This window comes from Pinus tabuliformis, chromosome X (genome assembly GCF_031772625.1).
Source record: "Pinus tabuliformis cultivar Carrire ecotype Pingquan chromosome X, CPIR1, whole genome shotgun sequence".
NCBI classification, from domain to species: domain Eukaryota; kingdom Viridiplantae; phylum Streptophyta; class Pinopsida; order Pinales; family Pinaceae; genus Pinus; species Pinus tabuliformis.
In genome coordinates this window covers 1,463,825,454-1,463,840,525 of record NC_142308.1, presented here as the reverse complement: position 1 = coordinate 1,463,840,525, position 15,072 = coordinate 1,463,825,454, and the positions used below count along the sequence as shown (strand labels likewise).

At 38.9% G+C, this 15,072-nt stretch overlaps 1 protein-coding gene across 3 annotated transcripts in view; it reads left to right on the top strand.

Moving 5' to 3' along the window:
* Positions 1–11,817, top strand: part of LOC149145527 (tRNA/rRNA methyltransferase (SpoU) family protein) — a 235,640-nt gene extending 223,823 nt beyond the window's left edge. For all 3 annotated transcript variants that reach the window (XM_089447019.1, XM_089447021.1, XM_089447020.1), the window contains one exon: positions 11,215–11,817. In XM_089447019.1, the coding sequence (XP_089303145.1) occupies positions 11,215–11,495 (281 nt within the window). In that variant the 3' untranslated portion in view covers positions 11,496–11,817. The remainder of the gene's footprint in view (positions 1–11,214) is intronic.
* Positions 11,818–15,072: the final 3,255 nt, after the last annotated feature.

The following is a 15,072-nucleotide window of genomic DNA, read 5'->3' as shown; positions in this document are numbered from 1 at the left end:
ATAATGTCCTAGGAATGAAACCCTAGGCATATGGTTGTCCATCTAATCAAATATGTTAGATGTCTGAATGTGTTTGTGTCATTGAGTTTGACTAACATATGTTGTTATGATATGCTTGTGCATGATGGAGTCCTAGATATATGTGTTGACCTAATTGTTGATGGTCGTAAGTCCTAGGGTTTGGAACTAAGCCCTCTTTGAAGTTTGATACTCTAGGATGATAATGTTTGTGAATTCTAGGGTTTTGTAACTAAACCTTAGTAGAAGTTCAATTGTCTAATATATGATGACAATGTGATAATCTGAGATTTATCATCGTTGAAATCTGAAATTGAGCTATGATTGGTTTTGATTGTTGAAGCTTAATGACTCATGTATGGAATCTAGGATCTTGCACTAAATCCAAGTAGAAATCTAACATATGAATTTAGAAAGTTGTTAGATGCATTGTTGAATTATACTTGTTTGAATTGTTTCTAGGGTTTGCTATATGTTATAAAAGAAGTTGCCATATTGTTGAAAGAGATATTGCGCCCTAGATATAATGAGATTGATATCTTGTCTAAGCTACTGCTGTGATTTAGGGTTTGTAATAAAACTCGGGCAAGAAGTTGAAGTATGTGTCTCTTGCTAATTATGAACCTAAATAAGGTTAGGTATCTAGTGTCTAAAGTCTAATGCTTCCATTATTACATGATTCTAATATGGTTAACTTCATGCTTCTATGGATTTGGTTGTACTTGCTATCTAAGTTGTGTAGGTACATAATCTTCAAGATAATGAAGATGTTTGTAAGTAAAGTTGATAAGCATGACGAAGAAAGTTATATGAATGATGATGGTCATGATGACTCTGCTATGAATATAATTTACAAGAAATAATAATAATAATAAATATAAATATAATAATAAATAATAAGTACTTAATAATGGTTAGTTAGTTAGTAATGAAAAAGCATGTCTTTGAGACATGACCGTTCGTGGAAGGGCACTTGCCTAGGATATATAAGCAAACCCTCATTTTCAATTGTAATCATCCTACATCAATTCTTTATACAATATACAATTTACTATTACTATTCTACGATGGATGTCTTTGTCTACGAAGTATTTTAAATATTTCCACTGCGTATACGATTTTTGGTCATTACATTGGTATTAGAGCCATGTCTGATCCCGACTTTTGGCCATCAAACTTCGTCAACATTGTTGCTGTCAAGATTCAAGCGTTTCACTACGAAGTGGGAGGTTCTCCATTCAGCCAGTTTCTTTGACTCGTCAGGGGCCCTTGGCCAATAAAAAAAAAATTATTATAAAAACAAAAAATAATAATAATAATTAGAAAAAGTAATTTTAAAAAGAAATAAAAATAAACAAAAAGATTTGAAAAAAATATTTATAAAAAGAAATATAATCAATAGAAAAATAAAATATATATAAAAGGGCACAACTTACCTACCAACCCCAATTTTGATTTTGAGGGTTCTTCCTCTATCCCTTGTACTGATGCATCCAACCCCTTCCGATATGTTCCTCCCTCTTTGGAGTCTATTCAAGAAAAGGGCAAGGGTAAAATGAAAAAGAAGGGTGATATGAATATCAAAAGTTATTTCACTGTCACGCCCTCCTCTCAATCAGATGCACATGGTCCTCAAGCTGGTAGAACTTTGCAGCCCACTTTAGATGACCATTGGAAGAAATAATTGAGGGAGACTGCTTGTGATTACATATGTAGATGGTGGTATGATGTTGAAGCCTGATATCCCCTTCAATGCTTCCCATTCACCATATTATGAGCCTATGTTTGTGTTGAAGTTTCTAAGTTTACTTAGAAACCCTCCATGCACTTTATTTGATTTATTCCTACCTACTTGTTATTTTTCTTAACAAGTTATTTACAATGTAAATACTGAAAATAAACACTAGTGCATGCTCAACATATTACAGATCAACAACTAAAAGAAACATAAACAAACACACCATATGACACCATTATTTTTGGACCAATGTCCCCGGAAAAACCCCATGTGGGAAAACTGGTGCAACTATCTGAGGGTTTTCTTATTAAGTAATATCAGAGTACAATCTGGGTGCCGAAACTGGCCTACCTAACAGAGAATTTCCTTGGCAGTAATACCTCTCAGTTTGAGACAAGTCTCCTGGCTGAAACCCTAGATAATCCTTCCAGCAGCTACTCAGCACAAATCTGCCCCTGAAACCCCAACGTCAGCCTCTTTTTGGAGTTCGTCAGCCCCTCCCTGCCTCACGTTGGCCCTGCATCACCCCAGATGGGTCTGCATCAGCCCTGGGAGGCCCTGCGTCAGCCCTCTGGCCCTCTGCATCAACAACGTTGGCCTCTCTGAGGCTCTGCACAACTCCTGGCTGCCTCTGCGTGAGCTCTAGCTGGGTCTGCGTCACTCGCCTTGGCTACTGCGCTGCTCTCCTGGCACTCTCTCTGCCTCTCTGTCCCTCTGCACTCAAATGCCCCTCAGCTGCAACACCCAATCACTAATTCTATCTCTCTTAGCAAACCCCGCTCTAGAGAATAGAATGACTGATCACTCTGGTGTGTTCTCCAAGTGACCCTCAAGCCTCCTCTTATATTTTTCCTGTTGACATATCAACGACCGAGATTAAGTCCCTAATCAATGGCTAAGATTATATTTGGCTTGATCCATGTCCTTTCGACCATTCTAACACAGTTTCATATTAATACACATTAATATTTTATTTTCCCTAATTTTAGATTTAGGGACTCCATTAAAAATACTAATTATTTTAATATCTCCTGAACTGTTTAGAATCTGCCCAAACTCTTTCTAGGTATTGGAGATCTCATGTGCCCCAACCTTTCCACCAAATTTCGTGGCTAGAGCACACCCGATGTTACCCCAAATCAACACTCCCTCTTAGCGAGGACCGTGCTCTAGCAATACTCCTCACTGAGTATTACTTTGATCATCCGGCATCGGTACTTGTGCTGATGCTAGGCCTTCTTTCCCAACATCCTCTGCACTGCTGCATCTTGTACTGCTACCTATGGTTTTGCCATTGCCACTGCTGCATCTGTATGATAACTCCCTCTGCATCCATGCTGCTATTGGTCCTTTCTCCCAGCACTGCATCCACACTGCACCTCCTCTCATCATGTTGCATCGTGCTGCCCACTGCTATACTGCAACTTAGTTACTAAGAAGTAAGTAACTGATCTCCCAATCTGACCTCCCTGTTGGGCTAGATACACCCATTGATGTTGAAGCTCCCTCTGTCGCTGACAAGTTCCCCTTTTTGACCTTTGCATTGCTGCAACAACTCCCTGCATCTCGCATCGTTGCACACCTCTCTGTGCCATTTTGCATTGGTGCAACACTCCTGCGCCTCTCCCACTATTGCAACCTGTTAGCCTCGCGTTGTCTCGGGACTCCTGCACTGTAGCTCTCTCTGCCGCTCGATCCGCATCCATCTCTACCCACATCAGCCAGTCCTGCTACTCCTTGTCGGGGCTCTCGTAGCAAGGTCTATTCCAAGAGGCTGGGTACCTCGAGGATCTTGCCCCTCATCGCCTGTAGTCCACCTGACTACAGCTCGATGTCTCCCCACTTCCGCTCAAGTGGCGCGTGTGCACTCATGGCACAGTCATCGTCTGTCAAAACTTCCTTTTCTTCCTGTACTAGCCCTGCCTTAGTCTCGGAAGACTCTCCCATACTCTTCTTCCTTGGACAGTGGGTCGCATAATGACCCAACTCCCCACAGTGGAAGCACTTGATCTTGGAGAGATCCTTCTTCTTCCGCTTTTCCTGCTTTCCCTCAGATGCTAGGGAAACATCTTCCTCCTCTTGTTTGACTTTGATCCCCTTGCTACTGCTACCCATCTTCGACCGTCGTCTGATCTCTTCTTGGCGAAGGGCTGCCCACATCTCGTCCCAAGGTGGGAGAGTCCCTCTACCTAGTATACTTTGGACAAATACCTCCCAGTCTTCTGAGACAGCATTCAGGGTTGTCCTCACCATCAACTCCTGATCTGGTGTCGCTTCTATAGGAGTAAACTGATCTCGGATCTCATTCAGTCCTCTGAGGAAGGTGTCGATCGATTCCCCCTTCTTCATTTGATACAACCTCAATTGATTCTCAAGTAGCATTCTCCTTTACACAGAAGTACGCTGGTACAATTTCTTGAGAGCCTCCCACATCTCAAATGCTGTTTCCTTCTCGGCTATGTGTGGTACTACATGATCCTTGACCCTGTCAAAGATGATGCTCTTGGCTCTCACCATTGCCTCCTCGTACTTGTTGTTATCATTGGGGTTCACTGGGATAGCTATTACCTTCAAGGCGAAGTTCTTGACACGATTTATGTCAAGTACGGATAAGATTCTAGCCTTCCAGACTGTGAAGTTTGACGCTTCATCCAATCTATCCTAGTCTCTTACTTTGTGTAGTGCCATGATGCTCCTCTACTTCCCTCTTGGAAGTTCTCTGTTCGACTCCTCTGATTCTCTACTTCACGTCTGGAAGTTCTCTTCTAAACTCCCTTTGAGTCTTGATTTCCCTCTTGGAAATCGTTTTGTCGCTGTTGAGATGCCCCCTACTCTGATCGTCTTGTGCAACCACACCACTGATCTGGGTTCCTTGGCTAGAAACCCTCGGTAGCAGCTCCTCTGGCCTTGCTCTGTCAGGTACTGTTCTGACTATAGTACCTCACCAGCTCCACTCTGCAATATTCCCACAGCCTTCTAAACCCCAGCAACCTGAAGGTGAGAGCTCCTAGGCTCTGCGCAATCTCGACACCAGTAACCTGGCCTCCTCAGCCAACTGCGTCAGCCTTCCTAGCTACTGTGTGGCTTTGCGTGAGGCTCCCTTTGCCTTCCTTAGCTTCTGCGTTGCCTCTTCTCGGCTCACCCTTGATGACGCAGGCACTGCATCACCCTTCCCTTGTTGCTGCTCTGCTAGAAACAACTTTTGTCACCTTGGGACAACTGTTTTTTGCTGCGATTTCTCCGCTCGGCTGCTGTCCTTAGTCCTGTGATCTGTAATCACACTCTGATACCATGTTGAAGTTTCTAAGTTTACTTAGTTAGAAACCCTCCATTCACTTTATCTGATTTATTCCTACCTAGTTATCTTTCTTAACAAGTTATTTACAATGTAAATACTGAAAATAAACACTAGTGCATGCTCAACATATTACAGATCAGCAACTAAAAGAAACAGAAACAAACACACCATATGACACCATTATTTTTGGACCAATGTCCCAGAAAAACCCCATGTGGCAAAACTGGTGCAGCTATCTGAGGGTTTTCTTATTAAGCAATATTAGAGTACAATCTGCGTGCCGAAACTGGCCTACCCAACAGAGAATTTCCTTGGCAGTAATACCTCTAGTTTGTGACAAATCTCATGGCTAAAACCCTAGATAATCCTTCCGGCAGCTACTCAGCACAAATCTGCCCCTGAGACCCTAGCGTCAACCTCTCTCTAGACTGCATCAGCCCCTCTCTGCCTCACGCTGGCCTTGCGTCATCCTGGATGGGTCTACGTCAGCCCTGGGGGGCCCTGCTTTAGCCCCCTGGCCCTCTGCGTTAGCAACGCTGACCTCTCAGAGGCTCTGCGCAGTTCCCGGCTGCCTCTGCGTGGCTCGCGTGAGCCTTGGCTGGCTCTGTGTCACTCTCCTTGGCTACTGCTTTGCTCTCCCGAAACTATCTCTGCCTCTCTGTCTCTCTGTGCTCAAATGGCCCTTAGATGCAACTCCCAATCACTAATTCTATCTCTCTTAGCAAACCCTGCTCTAGAGAATAGAATGACTGATCACTCTGGTGTGTTCTCCAAGTGACCCTTAAGCCTCCTCTTATACTTTTCTTGTTGACATATCAATGGTCGAGATTAAGTCCCTAATCAACGTCTAAGATATATCTGGCTTGATCCATGTCCTTTGGACCATTCTAACATAGTTTCATATTAATACGCATTAATATTTTATTTTCCTAAGTTTAGACTTAGGGACTCCATTAAAAATATTAATTATTTTAATATCTCTTGAACTGTTTAGAATCTGCCCAAACCCTTTCTGGGTATTGGAGGTCTCATGTGCCCCAACCTTTCCACCAAATTTCGTGGTTAGAGCACATCTGATGCCACCCCAAATCAACAATTTGATGCCATACATGCTGCTGGAAAAGGCTTCAAAAGCCCTTCTATGCATGAGGTAAGGGGGTATCGTTTGTAGAAGGAAATTGCCTCCATTAATGAGTATTTGAAAGACTTCAAAAACTCATGGGCAAGTACAGGATGTACCATCATGTCAGTTGGATGCACTGATCAAAGAAACCGTACCATCGTAAACTTTCTTATCTTCTGCCCACAGGGAACCATGTTTCTAAAATCAGTTGATGCATCTTATAAGGTAAAAGATTGACAATTGTTGTTTCAGCGATTGGATGAGGTTGTTGAGGAGGTGGGGGTGGCTAATGTTGTTCAAGTCATCACAGATAATGTCTCTAACTATGTTCTGGTTGGTAAACTGTTAGAGGAAAGACACAGAACCATCTTTTGGACCCCATGTGCTGCACATTGCATAGACCTCATGTTTGAGGATATTGGCAAATTAGATTGGGTCAAAAACAATGTAGATCATGCCAAAAGCATAACAAAATTTATCTACAACCATTCATGGATTTTGAGCCTAATGAGGAAACGCATAGGGGGCAGGGATATTATTAGGCTTGCCATCACTAGATTAGCTACTCATTTTTTGACATTGCAATCTATGCTTTCACAACATAAAAACTTTGCAAAAGATATTTTCCAGTGAAGAATGGAATCAAAGCCAACAAACAGGAAGACAAAGAATTGAAAAAGAAAGTTAATGAAGAAATATTTTGGAGAAAGGCAACAAAGATTATGAAGCTTGTTGAGCCACTGGTTAAGGTATTGCGGTTGGTGGATGGGGAAAGATTGGCTATGGGCTTCATTTATGAGGCTATGGATCAAGCAAAGGAGCAAAGGAGCAAATAAAAAGGGCATACAAGGATAAAGTGGCTAAGTATTAGCCCATTGGGCAATCATTGATGAAAGATGGAACAATCAACTCCATCGCCCTATACATGCCGCTGTGTATTTTTTGAACCCACGGTATCATTATAAAGCTAAGGAGACAGGAGCTTTGAAGGGGGAGGTTATAGATGGATTAATTGATCGCATGATCCCATTGGAGTGTGATCAGCTGGAGATACACCGACAAGCCACAACCTTCAGCAATGCCTTAGGTACCTTTGGGAAGAACCTAGCAAAGATTGCAAGGGAAGCAGATGAGCCAGGTAAACAAAAATTTCAATTTTCATATTCTTAATACTTATTTTGTTAAATCGTTTATAATTTGAAAGTTGGATATAATTTGTAATTTTGTTGAGCTAACTCATTACACTCCTATGTTTTTTGCAGCACAATGGTGGGAGGCTTTTGGTAGCCATTGTCCCGAATTGCATAAGTTTGCAATTCGTATTTTGAGTCAAACTTGCAGTACTACTGGGTGTGAGCACAATTGGTCTGTCTTTGAGAGGATTCACATGAAGAAGAGAAACCGTTTGGATAAAAAACGGTTAAATGATCTAGTCTATGTCCAATACAACCTACAGCTCAGATGCAACCAATTGCTTAACTAAAGCCCTGATTCAGATCCCATTGTGTTGTAAGACATTGATCCAACATCAGATTGGGTAGTGGAGAGTCATCCAACAGAGTTTCATTTTGATGAGGATATTGATTATGACTATGAGATGATAGCATCACTCGAACATAATGTTCAGTTGAATGCAGACCCTGATCCACTTGTACCGGCCTCAACCTTAGGGCTAGCACGTCCTCCAGTTGCAGGCGCTTCCTCTGCTCAGCCACGATAGAAGCGCATATCTCGTCTATCTCAACTTGCAGCTGTTGCACAGCTATAGTTTTAGTTGAAGATGATGATGAGGAGGCGCCATGGGCCCCCCTGTCTGACTCTGATCCAGAGGTTGATCCAGATGATCTTGGTTCCTCTAGTAGTAGCCAATAGTACTAGTCACAGTTTACTTTTGTTGTAGAGGCCATTTCTAGCCTCCTTGGTTATGTGTTTTTGTTTTGATCTCTATATCATCATCATGTATGTATTGGACAGTGCACTGGGTGCCATTTTGATATAATGGATATATTCATGAGCCTACTTTGATAATATGTTGTCTTCTATCTATATTCTAATGCTGTGTGTTTGGAAGCATGAATGAAAATCTTTAAAATTATGTTTTTTTTATTAAAAAAATATTTAATGTATTTTTTACAACGATCGAGTCATTGAAATCAAGCCGGCCGTGTTGATATCGAGTCGAAGTCGGAGTTTTAAAACATTGGGCAAATCCAAATCCTACTGAAGTAAAGACATATTCAGAGATTGTCATTCAAACAACGAACACTCCAAATGAGGATTCAGTAATCATTTCAACAACAACGATGCTTGAAGGAAATCAAGAAACTACCACTTTTGGTCGTTACAGACTTTGATAAGAAGGATGGAAGCCATGAAAGATTCTCCGATGTTATAGACAAAAGTTGATCTCCCTAAGTTAAGAGGGAGCTTGGATAGAAGAAATCTTCCCAAGTTGGGAGGGAGGGCAGATTATAGTCACGATGGATACCTTGAAGAAGAAATTGGAGAATTCATATTGAGGTGTTGCTGAAAGAAGGATCTGGTTGTAGAATATGTTGTTGCATGTGAAGTAGGAAAGGAGGCTGTATGGTTGAGGAAGCTTCTGATAGGTTTGTTTGAGAAGCCTTTGGGTCCTACTGTGATCAACTATGATAATCAAAGTTACATCAAGATGTCTGAAGATCCTGTGTTTCATGCTAGGACGAAGCATATCAACAATAAGTTCCACTACATTAGGAACTTGGTGCAGGATGGGATCGTGAAGCTACAATATGTCTCAACCGACGATCAGGTAGTTGATATACTAACAAAGTCTCTTCCTAATAAGAAATTTGAATATCTTAGAAACATGCTTGGTTTAGTAGATATTGTTGATCTTGTTGATGATGATAAAAGTTTGGAAGAGATTTGTTGAGGCTTTGTGTGTGAGACACATTGCCTAGGAGGACATCAGGTCGACACTGTGTTGATGTCTAGATCCCGAAGTAGGGAGGGTGGCGTTGGTCATAGATCTCTGACCTCGGATACGGACCTGGATCCCTAGGTTGTTGGTTAGCAAGTAAGCCTGATGGTACCTAGAGAGGTTGAAAGGTTTAGTCCATCTTAATCCCACCCGGATAGATTGCCCTGGTCAGGAATCTAGTTTGTGGCACTGTGAGTGCCTAAACTGTTGGAGGACCTTGGATAGATTTCCCTGGTCAGGAATCTAGTCCATGGCATTGCGGTGCCTAAACTCTTCATAGTTCATATGTTTGAGATCTTCTTTGTACTTAGGAATACCTCCCTAGTTAAGAGGGAGTGCTGAAGAATATAACTAGGTTCGGTCTTCATAAAATGTATTTGAGTCACAATGAAATGTATTTATCAAAAAAATGAAAAAGATATTATTATTATTATTATTATGACTTATTAAAGCATGAATTTCATGATTGGGTCATCATGTTTTAGGTTAAAGTACTGATTGAGGACTTCTAAGATTTATTTTGAGTCATTAGAGTCATTGTCTATTTAAAGAGACCCTTCTTGGGCTTTTGAATCATGTAAAAAGGTTTATTATAGAGTCAAATAAGGTATTTGTCACCTCCACACCAAGTTGGCCTCAAGGAGATCAAGTCGGCCTCAAATTGGGTAATTTGACCTCACCAGAAGCCTATACATTGAAGCAGTTTGAAGTCATTTGGAACACACTCTCTCACTCAAGTTTGATATCCCAGAAGAGAGAGCTGGAAAAAGTGCGAAGTTGGAAAAAGAGGCTAAAAGGGGTGCAAAGTTGGAAAAAGAGGAACAAAAGGTCAAGATCGAAATTTTGGGTTATCTATCTCTCTCTCCTGTAGATTCCTCTAGGAGATCAAAGTCTCTCTAGTCAAGTCGAAGTTGCTACTGCCAGTGGCTGGGTCGAAATTGCTGTTGCAAGTTGTTGCTGCTAGATCGAAGTTGTTGCTGAAGGGTTATCATCTGCAAGAAGGAAGAAAGGGCTGACTTGGTGTGGAGGAAGTATGTGTCTAGGTCAAGAGTCTTGGATTATCTCAAAGAAGTTACTAAGGAAGAGTTGTTGACTAGGTTTTACCTTAAATAGGGGTTTTGTCCTGACTGTCTACCTATGTCTAGTGTCTATGATTTTTGTGCTATTGTTTTGATAATTGCTTGATGAACTAAAGATAAAAGAGGAACATAAAAAAAATATAAAGTCACAAGTAATTATCTATATAAAAGATAATCTTTCCGCCTTTTTGATTTTCTAACAAACCCATGATCTCTTAAGAACAAAGAGGTTTACACCTCGGTTTCTTTTTGATCCTTCTTGACACTCAATAGACCCAGGGTTAAAATGGATCCATGGTAAATATTCTATACATTGGCTAATGATTCCTGTTGAAAGTGTGTTGGCTGTATGTAGTTCTTATTTCTGACATACATTATGACAATCTACCAAAAGGTTTTTATACTTTTCTCTCATACTTGGATTTCTGCCAGAAAATATTCTGTGTTTTGCAATAGATATATTTTGTATTTAGATGTAGACATAACTAGCACTTTACTCCCTTTAGGAGTTAATCCTTTTATAGAAGTGTTACCTCTTCAGTAAAAATGGAATGCACATCAATTTAAATTTTCATATTTCTATTTCTATTTCTAGGCAATTTTTTTTTGTTAACTGAAGAAATGGTGCCTGGAGCAGCTCTCAGACATACATAGTCCTGTCCATGACTGGACTACAAAACCCATCCCAACTAATCGTTGGACCACATCCTCCACAACTTGTTCATTTTATTTGGTACCATTTTCTTTTGAGCTAGGAGAATGCGACTTAAGATCGGTTGGAATTCGTCTAAGTGGTTTATTAAGTTTTATTTTGAAGAACTATTACCCGCTTGATAACAATGCCTGACAATGAAAAATTATAATTTCAAGGGACCGGTGAATCGGGATTGCCATTTTTAAACTCCTTTGTAGCGCGTTTTCATTTTTCAATGTGACTGTGTTATAGCATTTGATAAAGTAATGCATTTAGATCTTATCCCAATTTCTTCGCTTCAGTTTGGGCAGGATTTTCTGAAAGGATGCGAGATGGTCAAAAATTTATCGTGGCCGAGAAACCCGCCAGACAAATTCGCAGAAACTTTTGTGCAGAACCCATTGAAGTTCTTGTAAAGGAACGTAAAAATAAGCAAGCAGTTGGATCCTATGACTGGTTAGATGATGGCGCAGCAGGCACAACGGATGAAGTCAAGGAGAAGACTGATGTTTCTTCCTCATATATACTTGAAAATAACAGTCAAACAGGACCATTATGCATGTTGTTTGAATCTGATTCGTAATTATGATGTAAGTTTTGCCAAACTAAATCATGCTAACGGATGCTGGAGTGGGCAGGCAGTATATGCATATAAAGGTTTTGACTTCACTCCAAATCAACTCACCGTGGATACTTTAGTGCAGCAAATCTTACAGTTGAAAATTTTAATTTGAGCAACAAGGAATTATTATGTATTTTGAACAGATGCCTAGCACCTAATGGGTCAATGTTTCCTTTCATTGAAGTACAATTCCTTGGTTGTGGTGAAAAGCCATGTTTACGTGGGGAATTATAAATTAAATATTTGTATCCCATGGGAAAATAAAATATTAACTACTTCAACACTATCAGTTAATCATTTGAATTTTGCAAATAGCTGGTGAGAAAGTTCACGGAGAAGAGTTGTCACAGGCAAACAAATATATATATATATATATATATATTTTAATTTGATCAGCGCTTCTCATACAAAATGTTTGGTTGGCTGGGTGGAAGGATTTATGGTAAATCTGGTCGAAAATGTTATGATTAGTGCCATTCCCTGTTGATATGATACATTTGATGGTCGAGATAAAAATATATTTTGTAATAAAATAAATATGTAATATTTTTTATATGATAATAATTTAATATAAATTTATTTTAAATTTTAAAAATTATATAGTAATAATTTTAATTTTAGTTGTAATTTTATATAAAATAAATTGGAAGATCTTTCCAAGCTGCCTTAAAAGAATATATGGTTTATATGGCTGACACTTACTATAATTGAATCCTTAAATCTACCATTGCTAAACACTCCCACAATACCATGTATTTAATTTGTGTTGGTAAAACCAAAATCTTGGTTTCTGCCCATTTCCGCTTGAACTACATTATTAGGGAAACTCTAAAAATAGAGAAGAACTTTAACAACTTTAATTGAGAGGATGGATACTAGTCCAGTCATTCTTGGAGGCCCACTATCTATTTTTGGCCTCTAAACCTCATTCTCCTAACACTAACGTTCTTTCTTTCCCCACATTTCTTTTTTGTATCCCCTTTTTCATTCCTAAATCTTTGGTGTTCCCTCTTTACCTCTTTCCTCTTTTATTATTATTTATTTAATTGTATCCTTTATTCCTATAATCTCATTTTAATTCTAACTTAATTATTCTTCGTTAAATTCAATATAATTTAATACTATTTTCCAAGTTAATATTATATTTTAATATTTCTTTGATTCTTCTTGTATTCAAAATCAATATTATTTTTATTCTATTTTAATTATATATATATATATATATATATATATATATTTGGATGTGGTTCACAAACCCTTGAGATAGTGACCACATCCACGAAATATTTGTACTAGGCAAATTCACCTAAAGGGATCACTTCCTATTGGCTCAACCAGGGAGCCTGACCCTGAGGGTGTCGAGAGAATTGAATCTATGACCTCTCAATAGCAAAAGTGCTTTAATGATGGGGATTCTACCAATTGAGATAACCCTCAAGGCTTTATTTTAATTTAAATATCATTTTAATACTAAATATTCTAATAGTAATCACACGTTAATTGTTCAATTCCATTTTAAATATTCAACCCTATTCTCTAGTATCAATATCAATTTGACCAAATTTAAAATACTTTTAAAGTAATTCTAAATCATTATTCATTTATACTTATTTAACTTAATATTTTTAATACTTCTTTTAATCCATTTATATTCTATTTTAATCTTATATTAATTTAACACTATATTTAAATGTAGCAAGAAAATGTTTTCATTTGACTTGTGCCTTAATCAAATGGAGAAATTCGATTTTCCACATCAGTAGGATGACTTGGAGTGCAGTTAGCTGGAGTGAAATGGCTTTGTCTCCTAGTTAAATTAGTAAATTTGAGTTTGTGGGCTAGAAGTAGAGTTGTGCATGAGTTGATTGCTAAGATCTAGCAATCTAGTGGAGTTATTGTTAGTTAAACGCAGTTAACTGAGCTCTAGTCATTAGTTAAGTCAATAGGAGTTTAGTAGAGTAGTTATAACAGTTGTCAACTCACCGATCTCTCAGCTAACTGATCAATTTACCAAAAATAAACTCAGTCATGCATGCAATTTGAATTGCCTAGTTGGAGTGGAGGAAAAGGCACATTGTAATCATCAATTGTATATTAGTGAGTGTGTAGAATTTTTCATTGAGCAAGTGGTCAATTTTTTTAGGATTTTCAAAAAGAAATAGGTAACTCCTATTTTTTAGGGGCTAATTTCCTCAAGGACCACGCAAGGAAATATGAGGAAGGCAGAGGCCTATTTTGTCTAAGTGTTGGTCAGAGTAGGTGGAGATCAATATTGCATCGCAGGTGGTGCTTCATGTGTGATGCTGTTATTGTAATAGATCCATATTTCTCATATGAATTAATGCAAAGTAGCGGAGGGGTTTTCCCAGTTGTGTTCCTCTGTAAAATCATTGTGTTCTTTGTGGTTTGATGGTTGCATGTTATTGCATGTGTTTCTATTGTGTTTTCCTTTCCGTAGAATTGTAGAAGAAATTTGTCTCTTGATTTCAGCTTGAATTCATTAGCAGTAGCAAATTTCTTGCCATTTTGACATGGTATTAGAGCTTCGGAAGACTACATAGAAATCTTGTTCTAGATATTTTCTAAGAGAAATTCTGATTTGCAGAGTTTTTCGTGTAGATTCTCTTTAGTGCGAGAAAAATGTCTTTCAATCGATTGAGGCTTGAGTATGCATTAGAGGGCATCTCGATATTTTGTGCTTGGAAAGACAAGATGGAAGTTGTCCTAGATGACAATGGTGTATGGGAATATGCACAAACTTCCTATTTTGGCTAAGTGTCGGTCAGAGCAGGTGGATATCAATATTGTAGTGTAGGTGGTGCTTCATCTGGGGATGATTGTCCAAAAATAACAGTGTCCCTTGTGCTGTCTCAGTTATTTCAATTGTTGACCTGTATATATGTGAAGGTTGCATTTGTGTTTATTTCAGTATTTAGATTGGTAAATAACTTGTTAATTGAAAGAACAAGTAGGAGATAATAAACCGGATAATGCAGCAGGGATTTCTGATGTGTCAGAATTAAAAATTTCCACAAGAAGAAGGACCTCATCAAAATTAAATGTTTTCATTCATGGACACTATGCAACCAAGTGTTCGCACAAAAAATCCGGGAAGAAGCTTGCACGAGGAGCAGAAGGGGATGCTCTCACATCACAACTCGAATTGGATTCACCCTCATTGCACGCATGGCTAGTACTATACGAGGCAATGTATGGTACTTGGACTTTGGAGCCTCATTTCATATGATAGGAAATAAGGAGTTCTTTAGCAGCCTAGAGGAGAAGGACCTCCAATTACACATAGAACTTGGAGATGATGGGAGGTATAGTACCAAAGGGATTGGTACTGTCACCCTTAAGAGGGATTCATACTCCCATTTTCACCTGAAAAATGTAATGTATGTGCCTAGGTTGAAAAATTTGATTTCTGTAGTTGTATTGGAGGATAGAGGATATGATGTGGTGTTCAGTAAATGGAAAGGTTTTCTGAAGCATGTTGCTACTGGATAAGTAAAACAAATTGGTGTTAAAGTGAAAA